This window comes from Zonotrichia albicollis, chromosome 18 (assembly GCF_047830755.1).
Source record: "Zonotrichia albicollis isolate bZonAlb1 chromosome 18, bZonAlb1.hap1, whole genome shotgun sequence".
NCBI lineage: Eukaryota > Metazoa > Chordata > Aves > Passeriformes > Passerellidae > Zonotrichia > Zonotrichia albicollis.
Genome location: NC_133836.1, coordinates 11,657,883 through 11,677,986, shown reverse-complemented (window position 1 = coordinate 11,677,986; position 20,104 = coordinate 11,657,883). Strand labels below are relative to the sequence as shown.

At 43.5% G+C, this 20,104-nt stretch overlaps 1 protein-coding gene across 4 annotated transcripts in view; it reads left to right on the top strand.

Annotated features, from left to right (window-relative positions):
- Positions 1-26: 26 nt before the first annotated feature.
- The window catches only part of MED15 (mediator complex subunit 15), a 29,071-nt gene continuing 8,993 nt past the window's right edge, over positions 27-20,104 (top strand). For 2 of the 4 annotated variants that reach the window (XM_074554423.1, XM_074554421.1), the window contains exons 1-9: positions 27-237; positions 5,443-5,530; positions 6,453-6,504; positions 6,930-6,959; positions 8,464-8,679; positions 9,226-9,485; positions 10,833-11,192; positions 12,232-12,330; positions 18,329-18,454. In XM_074554423.1, coding sequence (XP_074410524.1) covers positions 170-237; positions 5,443-5,530; positions 6,453-6,504; positions 6,930-6,959; positions 8,464-8,679; positions 9,226-9,485; positions 10,833-11,192; positions 12,232-12,330; positions 18,329-18,454 — 1,299 coding nt within the window. In that variant the 5' untranslated portion in view covers positions 27-169. The remainder of the gene's footprint in view (positions 238-5,442; positions 5,531-6,452; positions 6,505-6,929; positions 6,960-8,463; positions 8,680-9,225; positions 9,486-10,832; positions 11,193-12,231; positions 12,331-18,328; positions 18,455-20,104) is intronic. The other 2 variants (XM_074554425.1, XM_074554424.1) reach the window with 2 other exon arrangements.

Genomic DNA, 20,104 nt, shown 5'->3' with positions numbered 1-20,104 from the left:
TCCCAGCGAGCCTCACACCGAGCAGGGCAGATCCCGCGAGAGTTGGCGGGGCTCTCTCGGGGACTACATTTCCCGCGATCCCTCGCGCGACGGAAGCGGCGGCGCGGCGGTTCCGCGGCGGAGGCCCAGGGCAGCGGCGGAGGCGGCGGGACGCGCTCCGGGGGCCGCCATGGACGTGACCGGGCCCGAGACCGACTGGCGCAGCACCAACTTCCGCCAGAAGCTCGTCAGCCAGATGTGAGTGACAGCCGCGCGCTCGGTGATGGGTAGGCCGCGCTCGGGCCTCGGCTGCGGGGCCCTGTCGCGGTCCCGCCCGTGCCCGCTGCTCTGCGGGGCTTTCCGGGCCTGCCCTGGCTGCCTGGGCTCGTACCCGCTCCCCGGTGTTTCCTTCCCCAAGCCTGGCCCTCTCCTGAGGGGCGCCGTTGCCAGGATTTGCCCAGACCCTGTGTGGGGTAACCGGGACCGGTCCGTGACTGGATTTTCCCGATCCTCCTTCTCTTCCACTTTCCCCTTCCTCAGCAACACCGATTTCCTACCCTGCCTGACACCGTGTGGTTTGGGGCTGTGATTTTGCCAGTGTCCGTGATGTTGTGAAATTTGGCATATTCAGCCCTATGAAAATCACTGTTACGGGGTTGTGTCTGGCTTTTGGGGGCAAATATGAAATAAAAATGCTGATGGGTTAATGTGGAGTTCAGCTTGTTGCCTTTTCAGTTTTTCTTTGTGAAATAATTGCTTCCTTTGAATTACTTTACTGCTCTGCAGGCTTCTTCCAAAGCTAAAGGTTCTTCTACCAGCACAGAAGTGCAAGCACTGTTCATTCTTTCTAAAGTAATGTTGGAGTGCTAATTCATGTATTTTGGAAAGCTTGATATTCCCTTGTTGATTTTAGCAATCAATACCTAAAACTGAGCTGGTTTTCTATGACAGATGAGTAGTGTGAGTGTTTGTGGGTTTTCTACAATTAAACTGTTATAGTATTGAAGGAGTAGGATGGTGTTTGTGTGTCAGAGCCAGCCAGACTTCCTTGGTGCTCACAACACTTTTCACTTTCTAAACTTTCTGTAAAGTCATTAATCTTGTTAGATTAATCCCTTCCTTCCTCTCTGTTCTGCTGCTTTGTCAAAACAAGCAAACAGGAGTGCCCTGAGTGCTGTGATTTGAGGACTAAACGTGAGTAAGCACATGCAAACCCAACACAACCAAACCTGGATTTGTATTTGCCCTGCAAACTGCAGGGTGGTTTCTCTAACAGTGCTCAAAAATGTTTCATTGGAAGTGCACAACAAGGGATTAAAAAATTACTGCTACTGACCAAAAAATCTTTAATGCCAAATGAAGAGGTGACTGTAATCCTAAACTTTTAATGCATGCCCTCTGTTTATTTTCTTTTACACAAGTGCACAGATGTCTTGGTCTGATTCATGTGCTTTTTATTAGATGTAGTGACAGCTTTTTTTTGTCACTCCCAGTTTTACAGGATGGATCAGATATTTGCATTCATGGCCTTGTTTAAAAAGCAAGCAAAACTGTTACTGGGATGGCTGGGATGAGTTGTTCCAGACTGCAGCAGACTTTTTAAAGCAATTATTGTGTGTTAGGTATCCAAAACAGCCTGGCCTGGCTCCTTGTGGCACTTGGGATAAGATGAATGAGAATTAAATTAATGCACATGCTAAAAACTGGAGCTCTCCATGCAGCAAGTTCCTGTTTCTTTCCAGAAAGAACTTCCAAGTTCCTGTTTCTTTCCCAGCTGTGTCATTAGAGGCTGATGTAGGTGGAAGAGGGAGGTAATTAAACATCTGGTGAATCACCTGCAGGTTTTTACATCTGTGGGAAGGTAGTTCTGAGCAGTTTGGGAAATGCAGCCTTAAATGTGTGCACATCTTCAGCTCATCCTGCAAGCAAGGGGTGACACTTGTCAGGATAAATGTTAACATTGGTCTTGAACACTGAAAGCATGAAACAATCACATAACTCATTTTGAATTATCTGAATAGGTTTTGAGTTTTGAGGCAGCCTCTTTAGAGCTGCTGGCTCTGGGTGTCTCCATTTGTTGCAATTCCACACTTGGGTTTTCATGACAACACTGAAGTTTTCTGGGCTTTGGCTTGGTCTGTCAGGAGTGATGCTGTGAGTGACCCTTTCAGTGTGGGTATCTGAGGAATCTCTCAGTGCTCCAGGTGCTTGATTTGGTTGTGGACATTTGGGAATTGTGCTTTGGATGTCCTGAGTCCAGCACTGGGTGCTGTGGGGCTGCAGGGCTGAGCAGAACTCCCATACTGGAGCAGGACTGGGAAATCCTGAGCTCCAGTGGCTGAGGGGCAGCTGTGGCTTCTCCCAGGGTGTTCCAGGAGCCAGCAGTGCTGTGGGAGTGTGGATAAACCCTTCTGCTTGCAGGGCACCACTTTATCCTGGCCTTACATGGCTCCAGTACACCCTGGTGCCTTGGGAGCCTCCCTTTCCTTCAAATGCCTTTAGATGTTGGTGTTGCCTGAAGGACAGGTGTGCTCTGGGCTGTAAATTCACTCTGTGCCTGTGTGAGCAGGGAATTGTGCTCTGGTGGTCCCTGGGATGCTTTGGGAGGTGCTGGCCCTGCATCTGCATGTCCTGCTGTGGTTCACACAGCCCTGCTGTGCTCTGCCCTGGGAGGGAGCAGGGCATGTTCTGCAGGATTCTTCTGTTAGACCAGCTGGCCTGAGTGAGAGCTTGCACATATTTGGGCTGGAAAGAAGCTTTGTGAGAGTGGAGGGGGAATTCCTGAAGCTGCTGTTGGTGCTGAGTGCTGCATCCTGTGAAACCACAGCTCTGGGTGTTCTGCATGAAATCAGATTTTTAGTGCACATCTACACATTTAGTCTTCATCTACACATCTACATTAGTCTACATCTACACAGCTCTGGATGTTCTGCATGAAATCAGATTTTTAGTGCACATCTACACATTTAGTCTACATCTACATTAGTCTGCATCTACACAGCTCTGAGTGTTCTGCATGAAATCAGATTTTTAGTGCACATCTACACATCTACATTAATCTACATCTACACAGCTCTGGGTGTTCTGCATGAAATCAGATTTTTAATGCAGATCTACACATTTACTAAGTGCTTACCAAGCAGATGGAGGCTGAATTGGTCGGTACCTTCTCATTCCCAAAGTTTTGTAGAGTTGGGATTTCTGCAAGGAATGTGCTCTGTGCTAAAGCTGTGACTGTTTTAGCAGACTTCCATAGTCTTTTAATGTAACTGGTTTTATGTTGATTGCAGTTAAATATGTGAACAAGTTGTGTAGTTTTGTTTCTTCCCAGTCTAAACCTTTATTGGAATGCTAACAGGACATTTTCTGTAATGGGGATGTAGCCACAATAATACATCTTCCATGTTCTATAATGCCAAGAGGGAATTTTTCATATAAAAACAGATAATTTATTTGCTTTTTGGACTTTTTTTTTGGAATTCTAACAGACAGGACATTTTCAGTAATGCAGATGTAGCCACAATAATGCATCTTCCATGTTCTATAATGTCAAGAGGAAATTATTCATATAAAAACAGATAATTTATTTGCTTTTTGGACTTTTTTTTTGGAATTCTAACAGACAGGACATTTTCAGTAATGCAGATGTAGCCACAATAATGCATCTTCCATGTTCTATAATGTCAAGAGGAAATTTTTCATATAAAAACAGATAATTTATTTGCTTTTTGGACTTTTTTTTTTCTTTGCTTTGTGGATTTTTTTCAGGTTCCTGATACCATATTGATCACTGTCTCTATCACATCCTCTAAGTGCTGCCTTACCTGTTACTTCCTTTGCTTCTCTCTGTGCAATCTTTGTCTTCTCTTTTTGCCTACTCCGTTTTCAGTGCTCTCAACATGAATTCTCATTGTACTGGGACTGGAAAGTTCAGGAGGATTCAGCATAGTGTGGATTTAGAGACAGCCTTTCCAAAAAGGAAAGTGAAAAAAAGGACTGTTAATAGAGAATTGGGTGCAGTTTCTTCCTCCCTTATGGGCAGTTCACCTCAAGGCTTGTTTGCTGGAGGAGCAGTTGCTGTGCCCAATGTTCAGGTGCTGCTGCAGTTTAGGAAAGCTTCATGCACAACCAGCATTGTTGCATTGTTTTGGTGGCTGCCAGACCCCACAAAGGCTCCCATGAGAGCCTTGCAGCAGGTGCAGTGCTGGCTGTGAGCTGTGGCAGCCTGAGCTCTGCATTTTAAACATCTGCTCTCCTCTGCTGAGGCTGTCCAGAGTTTAATTAGATTTCCTTTTTTTGGTGAACCCTTTTGATTTAATCTTCTTGCAATCTAAGTCTAATTTTCAAAGTTTGTTTTTGCCAAGGCATCCTGTTAGCAAATCTCTGATGTTAACCACGTCCAAAGTCCATCTTGTCTTGTGTCCCCCAACATTCCAGCAGTCATTGAGTTGATTGAGAAAGCTGAACCCATTTACCCATTCCTGCTGCATGGGAGGTCACAGAAATTCAGGGGAAATAAAGCAGTGGTGTCTCTTCAGAGTGGCTGAAACTTCCAGGAGTCATTTCCCTGACCTGCATTTAATGCTGGGTACTGCTGGTGCAAGGCAGTCACCCAGAAATAACTTTCTGATATGTTAATTATGAAGTGAAAGTATTTCCTGATCACTGGTTTGGGCAGTTTAGACTGTAACTGCCAGGCTGCTTTAGAAAAGAACAGGTTTTGCAGGGAAGTTTCTGACAATTTCATTCTCAGAATTTCAGAGGATTGGAACAGAACTTCACCTGGCTGAACTCCTTGTTTTGGGATGTCTTTCTTTGCATGTTCCACAGTGAATTAGTTGCTGCTTTTTGATGTGCTGCAAATGCTCCTTCTTTTCATGTCCCCTGGCCCCCTGCCCACGCTGCAGCTCCTCTGTGCCCAACCCACGCTCCCCCTCATTGTCCTCACTCACTGGGAAAGCCTCTGTGCCTTTAAACAACCTTTTTTGTTTTATTCCTCCACTTTATGTTTAGAGAATTCTTTTGGAAAATCCTGATGCTAGGAAGCTCCATCTCATTGTCTGCCAAACATGGATTACATTAATCCTGTCATTCAGTTTTTCTCAAATAAACAAGTGCTGGTATTTTGTCAAAATAATGCATCAGGCAGTAAAATAATGACTTGTTTAGCAGTTGGCCTTGAATTTCTGCAAAGAATATTTGTGTTGCCTTTTAGGAATTAGTTGGCTTTTTTCCTCCATTATTTATTTGAATAAAATTTATAGGGTGGCAGTTTTAAGTAATATGTGGTGATGATCTGGTTTGGGGTTTTTTTGTGGTGGATATTTGGCTTTTTGTTTGTTTTTAATCTATAAATGAGAAAGGGGTAAAAAGCTGTTTCACAGACCTTTCTAACTACAGGAAGTATTTGTAATACCATCAATTAAAATCCAGCCTTGTTTTTTTTCCTCTTTTATTTTTCAGTGATGAAGCCATGAGGAAAGCTGGTGTTGCCCATAACAAATCCAGCAAAGATATGGAGAGCCATGTGTTTATGAAGGCCAAAACAAGGGTAAAGCTCTGTTTGCTTCCAGAAGTTACTGGGTGTCAAAAAAAGTTTGTAACAAATTGCAGAAATACAGAGCCAGTGCACTTAGGAATACAGATTTATGTGAAATTTTGATTTTTATGTGCTGCTTCTTTTACCTTGAAGGGAAGTGAGGAGTGGTCTCTGTGAAAGTCTGGCTGTAATTACAGTTCTACACTCTGACCAAATCATAAACTTCTTCCCTGGAGCTGTTGTGAGAAATTGGAAAGTGTTGGTGTTTCCAGACAAGTTCTATGTTTGAAATAGAACTTTTCTTGGTGAAAATGTGACAATGCTGATGCCACAAATCTGTACCCACTGTTGGCATCCTCCTGATGAGTTATTTCATGGGTTTGTCTCAGCCTCTGCAACTTCCTACAAGTTATGAAGCACACTAAGAAAATATTTCAAAGAATATTTGTCTTTTTACTTCTGACATTTCTGTCATGTTAGTTTTCCAAGTTACTAATTTGCTTGTATTTGTAATATGAATTTAGCTTTAAAAAGAATTACTGTAGTACAAATGTGACATAATTCAAGGGCTTCAATAATTCAGTATGCAAATAAGCAAGTTTTGTCCTTACAAAAAAGGAATTATAGCGGATAAGAAGTGGAGAATGTATGTTGGTTTGTGATATTTGCATATTGTGTGGCTGTCAGGGAGGTTCAGGTTCTTTCCTGGGAATTTTGTGGTTTCTTGGTGTTCTTTTACCATCAGCCACAATGACGTGTTAGTGAAAATATTCCTGGTTTGTAAACAGATTGTTTTGGTGTTGAACTGCTCTGAAAAGCCCACACACATTGTGGAGTAAAATCCAGTATGTTGAGGAAGAATCCTGAAGAACCAGAAAGTAATGGTTATTCTGTTTTCATTTCTTATGCTAAAATACTCATTTTTCCCCTCTAGGAGGAATATCTTTCTCTTGTGGCCAGGCTCATTATCCATTTCCGAGACATTCGTAAGTAATTTTTTACTTTTGGTTTTATTCTCTTCTCAATTGTGGTTTCTCATTGAATCATCATAAAAGAAAAGTAAATTTTAGGGCTGATTCTTAAAAAGTTGCTTTAAAAATCTTCCTGTGGTATGTATGCCTAATTTATAAATCCTATTTCTCTTACACATCATCTGTAATTGAGAAGTATTTGAGAAATTATTTAAACTTGCTACTTTTCCTCCTTCCTAATTTTTTCTGTATCTTTGCTTCTTTCATATTTTTAAATAGCATTCTGATTACCAAATTGGCTTAGGTTAGTGTATGTTATTAGAGCTACAGTAGATAGTGAAGTTTTAAATGACAATGTGAATATATTTCTTGTAGAGAGTATATCCAGAAGGTCAATGTGACACTATTAACAAAGATGATTCATCCTTTTTTCTTTGCAGACAATAAGAAATCTCAAGCCTCAGTCAGTGGTAAGAGTTCCTTTTTTGTTATTGTTTTCTTCCTTGCCATACTCTCCATTTCTAGATAGAGCAGCTTAGACATCAGGGCTGTGGTTACTAAGAATAAAGTATACAAATCTGTGTATTGCCTAGCTGGGATATTAAATGTATTAAATGCTGCTGGAGTAAAGGAAGGGGAGCAGGACAGGGTTGGGGTTGTTCAGTGCTGAGGATGACAGGCTGGGCCAGTGCTTTGGCTGTAACACTGCAGCCTTCCTTGTGCCTGTTTGTACTTCTGCTAGCTCACAGCAGGCAGGTTCTGAAAGCACCAGAGTGATAAATAATCTGCTGAGCAGCCCAGTGATAAATAATCTGTTGGCTGTTGTGGCTCCCCAGGTGTTGCACCTGAGGCAGAAATATTTGTGGGGCCATTTGGAGAGCTTAGATGTGATCCTGGCTCCTGCCTGTGCTCACTCTCACTGCAGTGGGCGTTAGGGACAGTGTGGTGCTGTGCTTTTATCCCTCTGTAGGGCAAATGTGCAGTCTGGGGTTCATGAACATGCACTCTGGCCTGCTGGGAATTATTTTATAAGTATTCTTGAGAAGGAGGTGAGTTGTGTGTGTTCTGTACCTGGTTCATATTGCTGGGAATTATTTTATAAGTATTCTTAAGAAAGAGGTGGTGTGTGTTGTGTACCTGGTTCATATTGCTGGGAATTATTTTATAAGTATTCTTAAGAAGGAGGTGAGTGGTGTGTGTTCTGTACCTGGATCATATTGCTGGGAATTATTTTATAAGTATTCTTGAGAAGGAGGTGAGTTGTGTGTGTTCTGTACCTGGTTCATATTGCTGGGAATTATTTTATAAGTATTCTTAAGAAAGAGATGAGTTGTGTGTGTTCTGTACCTGGTTCATATTGCTGGGAATTATTTTATAAGTATTCTTGAGAAGGAGGTGGGTGGTGTGTGTTCTGTACCTGGTTCATATTGCTTCTGCACCGTGTGTTGTGTTGTGGCCTCTTGAATTGTCTTTCTCTCTCTAATTTCACTTTTCTCTGTGCCCAGCATTCAGATGATGAAAATTGTCTTGAAAGGCACTGAATTTATTCAATGCATAATAACAGTGATGTTAGAGGGGGGACTGTATAGCAAAGTCCATCCTCTGCTCTGAGCATTGCTCCTCTGACTTGAGGAGGAAGATCCACAGTGGGATCTCTGAGTTTTGAGGTTAAAGGCTTTATATCCTCATGGAGTTTTGTTGGCAGCTTGGTTTGACTTGTGTATCAAGTTGGAGATGGCTAATAAGAATTTAAAATCTGTGTGGAACTTCACAACCCTGGAGCACTTTAAATCATCCTCACTCTTTACAGAGAGGCAGAGATGTGCCAGCAGGCTCACAGGCAGGGCAGTGCATCTGAGTTTGTCAGGATATTGGGTGTAGTCATGGTCTGAAGGTGCCAGATCAGATGGTGGAGAGCAGGGGATTGTGGAGAATGGCATGGCTGCTGCATTTCAGTGTCTGTTTCCTTTGCAGATCCAATGAATGCCCTGCAGAATCTCACTGGGGGTCCTGCAGCAGGGGCACCTGGCATGGGCATGGCCTCCCGAGCTCAGGGGGCACCCATGACTGGCATGACAGGCCTTGGTCCCATGGCACAGCAGATGAGCCTCCCAGGGCAGCAGCAGCCGCCTGGCACCTCAGCCATGGCCCCTCATGGCATGCCTGGTGTCTCTACAGCTACTCAGCAGAGTAAGTGTTCACTTTGCTGCAGCCACTGAGGTTGTTGGATCAGCTTTGCAGTAGTAAGGCCTTTCCCCAGGGAAAGGGTGCTGAAGAGATGTCACACTAAATGTCATACTAGATGTCATCCTTCTGGCTAAATCAGCCAATGAACTCAGAAATAATTGATTTCAAGTACTGCTACCTAAGTGGATAAATGTCTTCCTTAGTATAGCCAGCACAATGTAATTGTATGAGCAAATTCTTTCATCATGTCAGCTTCAGAACAATGTTTTTTTCAGAACATAATTTTTACCTGTGCAAACATGTACCCAGGTTTTCCATGGTAAGATGCTTCCTGCTGCTGACCTCAGTGCACAATTCCTCCTGCACATTTTTACTCTTTACTTACTCTCAATGAAGGGAGAGTGAATTACAAGTTGGTAGTACAAAGTGTAATTAATTCTGCTGTTAATCCATTTGAGGAAGCAGAAGTGTATACTGCTAAGGAAGGACATTAATAAACCTCGCATTATTTGGCTATCATATTTTAAGTCCTGTCTATCTTCTCTCCAGCCCAGCTTCAGCTGCAGCAGATAGCGCAGCAGCAGCAGCAGCAGCAGCAGCAGTTCCAGCAGCAGCAGGTGGCCCTGCAGCAGCAGCAGCAGTTCCAGGCCCAGCAGTCAGCCATGCAGCAGCAGTTCCAGGTGCAGCAGCAGCAGGCGGCGGCTGCGGCCGTGGCGCAGCAGCAGCAGCAGCAGCAGTTGCAGGCTGTGCAGCAGCAGCAGCAGCACATGCTGAAACTGCAGATGCAGCAGCAGCAAAACCAACAGCAGGTGATGGCAAACAGCTCCCATGGCAAATGTGGTGATGGGTGTGCTGGTTTGAGAGGGAGCCAATAGGAGATCCCAAGTCAGAACTGTGATTTAATGGGGAAATTAAAATTAAATGCAGTAGTACAAAACCACTGACAGAGTCAGAAATGCCCTGCCCCCTGTGTGCCAGGGGGTGTCCCAGCCCCATCCATGGGGGCTCAGCCCTCCTGCAGTGCCAGCTGTGGCTCTGCTGCAGCAGGGATCCTGCACAAGGGGGGAGTTTTCCTCTGCAGCTCCAGGGCTGCTGCAGATGGGCCTGGGCTCCCTCTGGCCATGCAGGGCAGCAGAAAGCTGCTCCTCTGGCAATGCAGGGGGCAAAGGCTGCTGTGCTGGGCCAGGCTCAGATTGGATCCAGGGAGGAATGCTTGGCTCCTCCCCTGGGCGGAGCATCTCCCCATGGGATGCTGGGATTGGATCAGCCCTGCAGGGACACTCAGGGCCATGGACAGCAGAGATCTCCTGGAGGGAGGGTGGTTCATGGAAGACATAAAGTACACTGCCCCACCTGGTTTTAACAGATGGTGATAGAATACAAACATTTGGTTACACCTTGCATTGTAACCTAAGACAATCAGTTACTTGTTGGGTGAGGCTTGGCTTGTGTGGAGGTATCAGCTCTGCCTGTTACTAACACATTTCCACTGCAGGGTAGGGCTTCAGCTTAGATTGGCAAGCTAACTGACAGCAGTATGTTACATACTGGAGGAAAGGCTTTACAGATGTTTTGTTGCTTTCTTCTGTCATAGCAATAGGGAATTAAAATCTTTGTCTCTTTCTTTTTATAAATATCAGGCTAGTCTTTCATTCTGACAGAAATTGGGAACGAATACCCTTGAATTACTCTAGCAATAGTGGCTGTTTTGTCATTGTGTGAATGATGTGTTGCCACTTTAAAAAAATGTGTGTATATATACAGATGTGTGTTATATATTATATATATAATCCTTAGGTACAAAAGCAGGGGAGGAAACTTCAGCTGTGATATTCGTGTGCAGTTTTTGTTAGGGGGTAATCACATTTGGAAAACTGTATCTGAGCCCATTTGTACCGGGGAAGCTGATGGACTTCACCTTTGCTTTTAAAAGTTACGGGAAAGCCTGTCATGTGGAAATATGGAAATACAGGGTGTTTAACCATTGAGGGCTGAGATACATGAGGGGTCAGTGGATAAAAGGGTTAGGCTTTCCTTTGGGCTTAAAACATCCATCTGATGTCTTAGGATTCTGTTTACTTTTGGTTTATGCTATAAATTAACTCTGCTGTTGCATTGCTGCAAGTTTTAACTTGTTGCCTTTTCCTGCTTTTCAGATGCAGCAACAACAGCAGCAGCAGCAGCTGCAGCGGATTGCTCAAATGCAGCAGCTGCAGGCAGCACAGGTCATGCAGGCACAGCAGCAGCAGCAACAGCAGCAGCAGATACCACAGCAACAGATACAGCAGCAGGCACCTCAGCAAGTCATGCAACAGCAGATGCAACAGATGCAGCAGCAACAGCAGCAGCAGCAGCAGCAACAACAGCAGGTTGCTCAGGCCCAGCAGCCTCAGCTCCCGCCACAGTCCCAGCCTCAGCCCCAGCCCATGGTGTCTCAGCCTCAGGCAATCTCAGGACAGATCCCCAGCCAGGTTATGCCTGTCACTCTCACACCACAGCAGTTAAAAGCTATGCAGGTAAGGGCTAGAGACCAGCTGTCCATCTGGAGAAATAAAACATATATCTGACTCTTGCTGATAATGAAGTAGGAAAACCATAACTTGTTATGAGTACAGGGTGTTTAAAGGTTTATATCTGGGCCTGCCAATAGAGAACAGTTTTGTACCTAAGAGTTCTGGAAATCTGTGAAAACTGCAGCTAATATTTAAAAAATAATCTCTTGTCTCGCTCTTTAACGGACAAGTGAAAAAAAGGAAAAGAAACATACTCTGGTTAAGGAAAAATGACCTCCATGCAATTTGCTTTTCTAGAACACGAGCAGGTAGTTTGGAGTGTTGTAGACTGCAGCCAGTGTTTGCTCTCTGCCATGCTGGCTTTGCTTCTGCTGCCATGTTGGGAGGTTTGGTCACAGTTCAATGTGCTGGTTGTTCCTGCCTGGAAGAGAAGGTGGGAAGGACAGGAGTTGTACTCTGCTGAATCTCTTGCTGGGTCAAAGCTGCAATGGTGCAGCTTTTTGAAGTGTTAGAGTCATTTTTATCTGGGCTGCATAGGTTACTGTTGAGCCAAAGCTCAGACCTGTTTTTCTTTGGCCTTACTGGGGAGGAATGGGGTGTCAGCCACACTTCAGAAATGGATGAGTTTGTGAACTCCACTTTGTGAAGTGACATTTAACTATTCCCAGCTGAGCTAGGAGTAGTTAAATGTCATGATTGTCCCAGTGACAGGTGTTATGAATTTATAAACATTTGCAATGCTGGTCATTGGTAGGCTTGCTAAAAATTTAAGTGCCTATGATTTTTATTCATAAGACCTAATAGTAGAGGTAAGATGTGCAAGAAGTTGTTGAACTGGTTGTGCAGTCTGTGGGAAAACTATTCTAAATGTTTTAAACATAGGAACTTGTTTTCACAAAAAAAACCCCAAAAAAGTTCAGTTGGTGAGGCTGGTGTTGTCTCCACACCCCTTTTAATGGGCACAGTCCATGCAGTTGAAACAGAAGTGTCCTCCCCTGCTCAGGTGTGCATTTTTACTGTGGGTTTTGTTGTCATCCCCCAGGTGAGAGCGCAGCTGGTGCAGCAGCAGCAGCAGCAGGCAGCAGCAGCAGCAGTGCAGGCAGCTCAGGCCCAGGCTGCTCAGATGGGAGCCTCAGGGCAGGTAAGGGCCCCGTGTCACAGCTGCCAGCCTGGGCCAGGTGCATGCTGGAGATGAGCATGGAGTGGGGTTCTGGTGGTTCCTGGTGAGGGTCTGACACTGCTCATCCCCTCCATCAAGGGGGTGTGGGTTCCTCTGCTGTTTCTCCTTTGCCTGGAGTCAGAGGCAGGATTTCATTGCCAACCTCTCTGTGCATGCTCTCTGTCCCCAGTAGGTTCCAGTGTTGCCTGTACTGACACAGGAATGCACAGATGGTCTCCTGTGGGCACACTACAAGTCTGACTGTTGGTACCTGGAGTGTATCACCTCTTCTTTCATTAGACTCTCCTAGGTGACTGCTTTGTTGTGTAAACTGATTTCTGTACTGTGAATCCTTGCCTGCTCTCTTTAATCACATGTGATTTACCTTCCATCTTCATGTATTGACTAGAAAAAAATAGTATAGATGATGAAATCTCTCTGCACTCCCCCTTCAGTCCTTTCATCTTTCATTTTCTTCTGAGTGAGATGGGCAGTAGATCTAGATGCTCTTGTTCTGGGTGTGAATTGTGAAGAACAAATGGTGTGTGTCACAAGTGCAGAGTTACATGGAAAAAAGAAAAGTGCTGGGTGAAAGCTTGTTGTCTAACATGGTTTTTCTATCCTGCAATACACCTGCAGCCCCAGTGGTTGTTTCTTGATGTGTGTCTGGTGTGAAGGAGACATGGGGAAAAAATGGGGAATGGCTTGAGCTGAACCTCTATCCCATTTTCCACAAGAATATGGAAATCTTGTGTGGCTTACCTGTGTAGTGATTCATATTGAGGCATTTACAGACATGGGTAAGTACAAATATCACCATTGTGTAGATGAAGAGAGAGGCAGACAGATGAAATGAGGCTGACTGGGACTAATGGCAGAATTCTTTATGCATACCCAGCCATTCCATGGTTTTCAAGCACCATTTCCATTCAGTGCACAAGTAAATTTGTAGATTCAGTAAGATGCTTTTTATGTGGGCTGTGATTCTCCAGTGAACACCTCCCAGGCTTGTGCCATGGTGACTCTCAGCTGGCCACATCCTTGCTGGTGTGACCACTTTCTGTTTCTGAGTTTCTGCTTTGGCTTGTGTCAGTGTAAAACAGGACAGTGGTAAGTACAGCTGGGACAGTGCTGGCAGCAATGCAGAATTCTCTTCCTACAGCTGAAATGTGAATTAAAACTTGTTTGTTTCTTAAATAATTTCCAGGTGGGAGCTGCAGGGACTTAGGCTGACTGGAAGGAGACACTGACTTTATTTTCTTGTTCCTAACTCTAGTGGTGCTCTTTTCAACTCTGAACAGATGGATTGTGTTTATGTAGAGTCAGCTGAATTCCTGCCCCTTTAGTGGCTTCATGTGCCAGTGGCTTAACAGCACAGTGCATTTGGAAAGCTTTGGGTGATGATGACATGGTTGGCAGCCAGTTTTGTATTGCAGCTTTATCCAGTCCTGTGTGGGGATTGCTCTTTATCTGCCACATGTGGAGTTTGGGATATTCCACACACAGGTTTTACTCCACTGATGTTCATGCCAGTGCAAGATGAGTCTGCTGAAATTCACCTACCACTATAAAGTCCAATAACTAAATGGGTTTCTTGTACTTTTATAAATATTTTCTCTATATAACAGGTTTAAGGTTGTGGCTGTATATAATATTACAATGCAGCTTCAGTGTTGAGAGTAAGGATTTCCTTTATAAGAAGACTCTTTTAAGGCTGGATCTTTGCTTTCTATTTAGTACATTTTTCAGTAGCACCAGCATTTTGAATAAATCTGCCTTGATTTCTTTATTTGGTTCAGGGAAGCCTTTTTTAGAAACAAACCCTATCCTACTCTTTGCTTGTTACATTTAAACTTAGTCTTTAAGGGCTTTCAGACTGGGAATTTTGCTTGCTATGGCTGCATTTTTCCTTTTCCATAAAGTTTCTGTAAATCCTTTTTACATAAAAGCAAAAGCAGTCCCAAGTTTAAACATGGATTCATGTGAGAAATTCTGAAGTTATAAAGAACCCACAGAGGTCAGTGTTACCCTGCTCCAGTCCTTGGGAGCATCTAAGAGACCTACACAAAATAAATGCAGCACCAAGGAAAAAGATCTGTAATCAACTGCAGTTAAGTGTGAGTAAATTTAAAGTTAAGTGTGAGTAAATTTAAAGTTAAGTGTGAGTAAATTTAAAGTTAAGTGTGAGTAAATTTAAAGTTAAGTATGAGTAAAGTTAAAGTTAAGTATGGGTAAAGTGAAGTCTCTGCAATTCCCTCAGGTGCTCAGGATGCAGAGTGGCTGATGCTGACTGAAAATCTGAGCTGCCTTTGGCACTGTAGCACATTGTGCTCACCAGAATCTGTGTATTTATGGGCTGCTGAATGTTTGGATGTCAAATAAAAGAAAGTTGCAGGTTCTGGATTGTATTTGTTCTATTCCAATTCATTTTTATCAAATAATGGGGTTTGTAGCTTACTTTGGAGGGAAATCCTCTTCTTGCTCTCTGATTTATCTCAATTTCCAGGGTTTGGAATTTTACCTTGTGAGAATTCAATTTCATTTGTGGAGGAAGATATGTGTTCAGTTAAAGTCTTACAAGCAGAAATGTTTAAGTACTTTTGTTCTTATTTTATGAGAAGAGTAACTCCTTTATGGACATATTGCTTTGGACCCCCCTTTCCTGACTCCTTTATCAAGGGGTCATGGGTTTGGTAAATATAAATGAGCTGGAGAATAGGGGAAAATAGATTGCTTTTGTTAAGAGAGTGGAATTGGTGTCATTTTTTAATATGTATTTCCTTTCCAGAGCACACATTTAAAAAAATACAAAAAATCCTAACCCAAAATTGGAAGCGTGTGCACTCATTTGACCAACCACAACACTATAAGCAGCTGAAAACCTTGAATTGGAGTTTGTCATGCTGGTGTTCAGTGGTTTGCCAGACACTTAACCTGTGAATATTCTTCTAATTTCCTTTGCCTCAGTGGAAGTAATGTAAATCTTCACTTTTTGGTGGTGTGGCTTCAGAAACACGGCCAAGATGGGACATGTGGGTCACCACAACCTGCCTGGGATTGCACAGCTCCAGAGATCTGTGTGATTCCCCAGGGTCTGAGATGGGGTGATTGTGTCTGAAAGGATATTCCCCTCCCACCCCAGCAATTCCCCCTTTTATTTTTGGTTTTGTTAGGGTTTTGTTGCTTCACCAGCTCTCATGTTGACACTGTAGCTCTTCACTGCACTCCTGGCATTGCTGTGCTCCGTGGCACTGCTGGGTTGTTGTGTTTGCTCTGCAGCTGCTGCATGCTGTGTGTGCACGTGTGCATGTGTGTGTGTGTCTGAGGCACCCCTGCTCCCTCTGAAATCCTGTCTCTGACCATCCCTCTCTGCTGGATGGAAAGGGACTGCATTGCTCTGATGTTGTCAACTAACAGCTGTGCTCAATTTGACACTGTTTTCTTTATCAGTTATTGCTTTCTTTTTTTTCAGTCTTGCTATGTTGTATTTAATTTTATTTATTTTTAACAATTGTAAGCACATGCATTCTTTGACTCTAGAGATGTGTTGCTGGCTGCTTCAGTCCATTTACATAAACCCCCAGCAGGAGTGCCCCAAACCCTTTACAGGAAAGGAAACTGCATTAGGCCAGTTAGGATTGTGTAGGTTCCTTTATGTAGGGAAAAAAGGTAGCTCAGAGAACTTTTCTGTAGATATTTGAAGCTCCAAACAGAAGCTCTTTTACTGGTAAATGAATCTGCCAAAGCTACCTGAATACTACCTCAAGTATGTGGTGTATTTGTTGTAAATTCTCAATATATGGGGTAATATCAAATTTAAATAGCAGAGGGTTATATAGATATAAAAAATTAAATCTCTGTGGCTCATGCAGGCTGAAAGGTACTTTAGACACTGCAGAACAGCACAGTCCTAATACTATTTAAAATAAAAATTGATTCTAATGCTCACCTTTATGATTTACCCTAAATTATTGTGCTTTAGGGTGTGCTGATTCTATACAGCTGGAGAATCAAAAAGCTTGAGGAAGATCATGGACTCAGAGAAATTTAGCACACCTGAATGGTAGAGGAATAGGTATTTGTCAAAATGATGGTAATTAAAAAAGTATACTTGACTTATTGTGTGGGTTATAAAAGGGAGGAAATAGATTTTTAAAAGCTGCAAGTCCTTTTTGTCATCTTTGGCATTGTTATACTGGCACACGTTGGGCTGGTGTGAAATTTGCTCACTGTGGGGCAGTGCACTGCCAGCTGTGATGGCAAAATGTGACAGAATGTCCTGTGACAGAGGGGACATGGCCAGCACTGCTGAGCCCTTGGGGCCCTCAGTGGGGAAAGCACATCAGGAACCTGTGACATTATAGAGCTCCTTACATGGAGAGCTCCTGGCAGCAGAGAGCTTATTCCCAAGGATTGGGGAATTTATTGCCAAAGATTGGAGAATTTATTGCCAAAGATTGGAGAGCTTATTGCCAAAGATTGGAGAATTTATTGCCAAAGATTGGAGAGCTTATTCCCAAGGATTGGAGAATTTATTGCCAAAGATTGGAGAGCTTATTGCCAAAGATTGGAGAACTTATTTCCAAATTATTTCCAAAGATTGGAGAACGTATTTCCAAAGAACTGGAGAGCTTATTTCCAAAGATTGGAGAGTTTATTTCCAAAGATTGGAGAGCTTATTTCCAAGGATTGGAGAGCTTATTTCCAAAGATTGGAGAATGTATTTCGAAAGATTGGAGAGCTTATTTCCTAAGATTGGAGAATTTATTTCCAAATTATTTCCAAAGATTGGAGAACTTATTTCCAAATTATTTCCAAAGATTAGAGAACTTATTTCCAGAGATTGGAGAACTTATCTCCAAAGATTGGAGAACTTATCTCCAAAGATTGGAGAACTTATTGCCAAAGATTGGAGAGCTTATTCCCAAAGATTGGAGAATGTATTTCCAAAGATTGGAGAACTTATTTCCAGAGATTGGAGAACTTATTTCCAAAGATTGGAGAGCTTATTTCCAAGGATTGGAGAGTTTATTTCCAAAGATTGGAGAGCTTATCTCCAAAGATTGGAGAGCTTATTTCCAAGGATTGGAGAACTTATTTCCAAAGATTGGAGAACTTATTTCCAAAGATTGGAGAGCTTATTTCCAAAGATTGGAGAACGTATTTCCAAATTATTTCCAAAGATTGGAGAACTTATTTCCAAAGATTGGAGAGCTTATTTCCAAATTATTTCCAAAGATTAAAGAACTTATTTCCAGAGATTGGAGAACATATTTCCAAAGATTGGAGAGCTTATTCCCAAGGATTGGAGAACTTATTTCCAAAGATTGGAGAGCTTATTTCCAAAGATTGGAGAACGTATTTCCAAATTATTTTCAAAGATTAGAGAACTTATTTCCAGAGATTGGAGAACTTATTTCCAAAGATTGGAGAACTTATTTCCAAAGAATGGAGAGCTTATTTCCAAATTATTTCCAAAGATTAGAGAACTTACTTCCAAAGATTGGAGAACTTATTGCCAGAGATTGGAGAGCTTATTTCCAAAGATTGGAGAATGTATTTCCAAAGATTGGAGAGCTTATTTCCAAAGATTGGAGAGCTTATTTCCAAAGATTGGAGAACGTATTTCCAAATTATTTCCAAAGATTAGAGAATTTATTTCCAGAGATTGGAGAACATATTTCCAAAGATTGGCTCTTTATGGAAATGACAGGATAGTCACCCCTGACCATGAATCAGGCTGTCCATGGGCTCTGTCAGGGTACCAGGGGTTCATGAAGTAGATGGAGAGCAGGAGTGTAGGAAGGAGTTGCGTTTGCAGGCCAGCAGGGCAGGTTAACCCTTTAGAGAAAAGCTCACTAACGTCCCCTCCATGCTCCCCCTCCCCGGTCCCGCAGGCCGCATGTGCTTCTCATCCTGCCAGTGCACTGCATTTCTTGTTTTGCGATTACTTTTGTCTGTTGTCCCTCTGTCCTCAAAGATGATCACCGCACCCCTGGCCCGAGGTGGGATGCAAATCAGACCACGGTTCCCGCCTGCCCCCGCGGTGCCGGTGCCGGCTCCACCTCCAAGCTCCGTGCCCTTGGGCGGACAGCCAATGCCACAGGTATTTACTGGGTCAGCCTCGGGCACAGCTGCCCTGCCCCAGGCAACGGGAGTGGGCACTTGTGCATCAAACTGGGAACTTGCTGCTCTACTCAGAGTGTTGGTGTGGTTTTTGTGGATACTTTTTTGTTTGAAGTGCGAGGTTTTCTTGGGATATCAAATAAAGCGTTTTTAAGTGGGGTAGATATTTATTTTAACATTTAAAACTTTGCCTGTTGGGACCCAGGACATTCCTCTGGCTGCCCTGGAGGACTCAGTACCCTGGCAAGGGGCTTAGACACCTTGGCACAGAGTCACAAACACCTGAGCCTTTGATTTTAGTCCATGGAAACAATTACCAACTTTGTGTGAAGATTTACAAGCCACAAGAGTTTGAGTAGAATGATAGTTAGTTTGTCATAGGGTGAAAAAGTAGAATTTTGGGGATTTAGAATGGGGGTTCAAGAGGCAAGATGGGGGAATCTGGGTGTGTCCTGTCCTTCTCCTTCTTGTCCTCCATCTTCTGCTGTGATGGTGACACTTCTGGATTGGTTTAGAGTAGAGACAGAGTGTCTGACATAGATGATAGGGATTGGAAAATTATTGTAAATTAAGTACACGTAGTTCTTTGTATAAAAAGTTAACACCACCCCAAGGGTGGTCAGTGTGCTACAACCCAACCTGCTGGACAGAGAGAGAATGTAACAGATAAGAGAAAATAAACAACCTTGAAAAGCAGAACCGAAGAATCTCGACTGCTTTGGTCATGGGGCTGGGAAAAAGAGACTTTCTAACACCTCAGGGTCACCTCAACCACAGAAACCTGAGACCTGCTGTGTTCAGAATTGATTCAAGCCTCAAATTGCAGGTGCACACTCCATGAGTGTGCATCTCTGAGTGTTGCAGGTCAGCACTGCAGTGTCCCTGGCTGAGTTGTGCCCAGGACCTTGCTTGGCACGTGTTCATGCTGTGTACAGGTGATTCTTGTGTTATTAAACCTGGCTCATCCCAGTTTGAGCAGCTTTGGCATGCCATCAGGGATGCAGAAGAATTTGAGCTGTTGTTTTCTGGCAGGCTGGCAGCTCCTATCCAGCTGCTGCTGGAAAATGCACCAGGTCAGAGCACTTCATTTCCTCCCAGGAGTTTGCAAAGGCAGTGACAGTGACCAGAGAGATCCTGCAGTCCCAGGCAAACACATCTGTTGGCATTTCTGCTTGAAGATGGATGCTCATTTCAATCCAGGACAGTGTGTATGTTAATTTACACAAACCCCAGCCATAGCTGTGGAGTCAGAGGGGAATTTGTGCTTTGGTTACTGTAGCAGTTAATACTGACTGAGAAAATCATCACCCATTTGAAATATTCACAATATTTGAGGCTTTCTCATGGATATTTTATTTTTGCTTCTATTTAATAGATAGCAAAAGGCTTCTAGTTCAGGCATTCAGTGATGGGGTGATCTTTGAGCACTGCCACTGTCACTGAGGGGCTTTGCCCCCTTGCACCAGTGAGTTCCTCATCAGAAATATCTCAGTAGCAGGCCAGGGAGTGGGGAGGTGGTGTAGAAGCTGAACAAGTGGTCAAAGCAGAGAAATAAGAGAAATGTTTCATGAGCAATGCTTGTAGTGCAAATGGCTCTGAAGCAGGTGCTGGGGTGAGTGAGTGGGCCAGG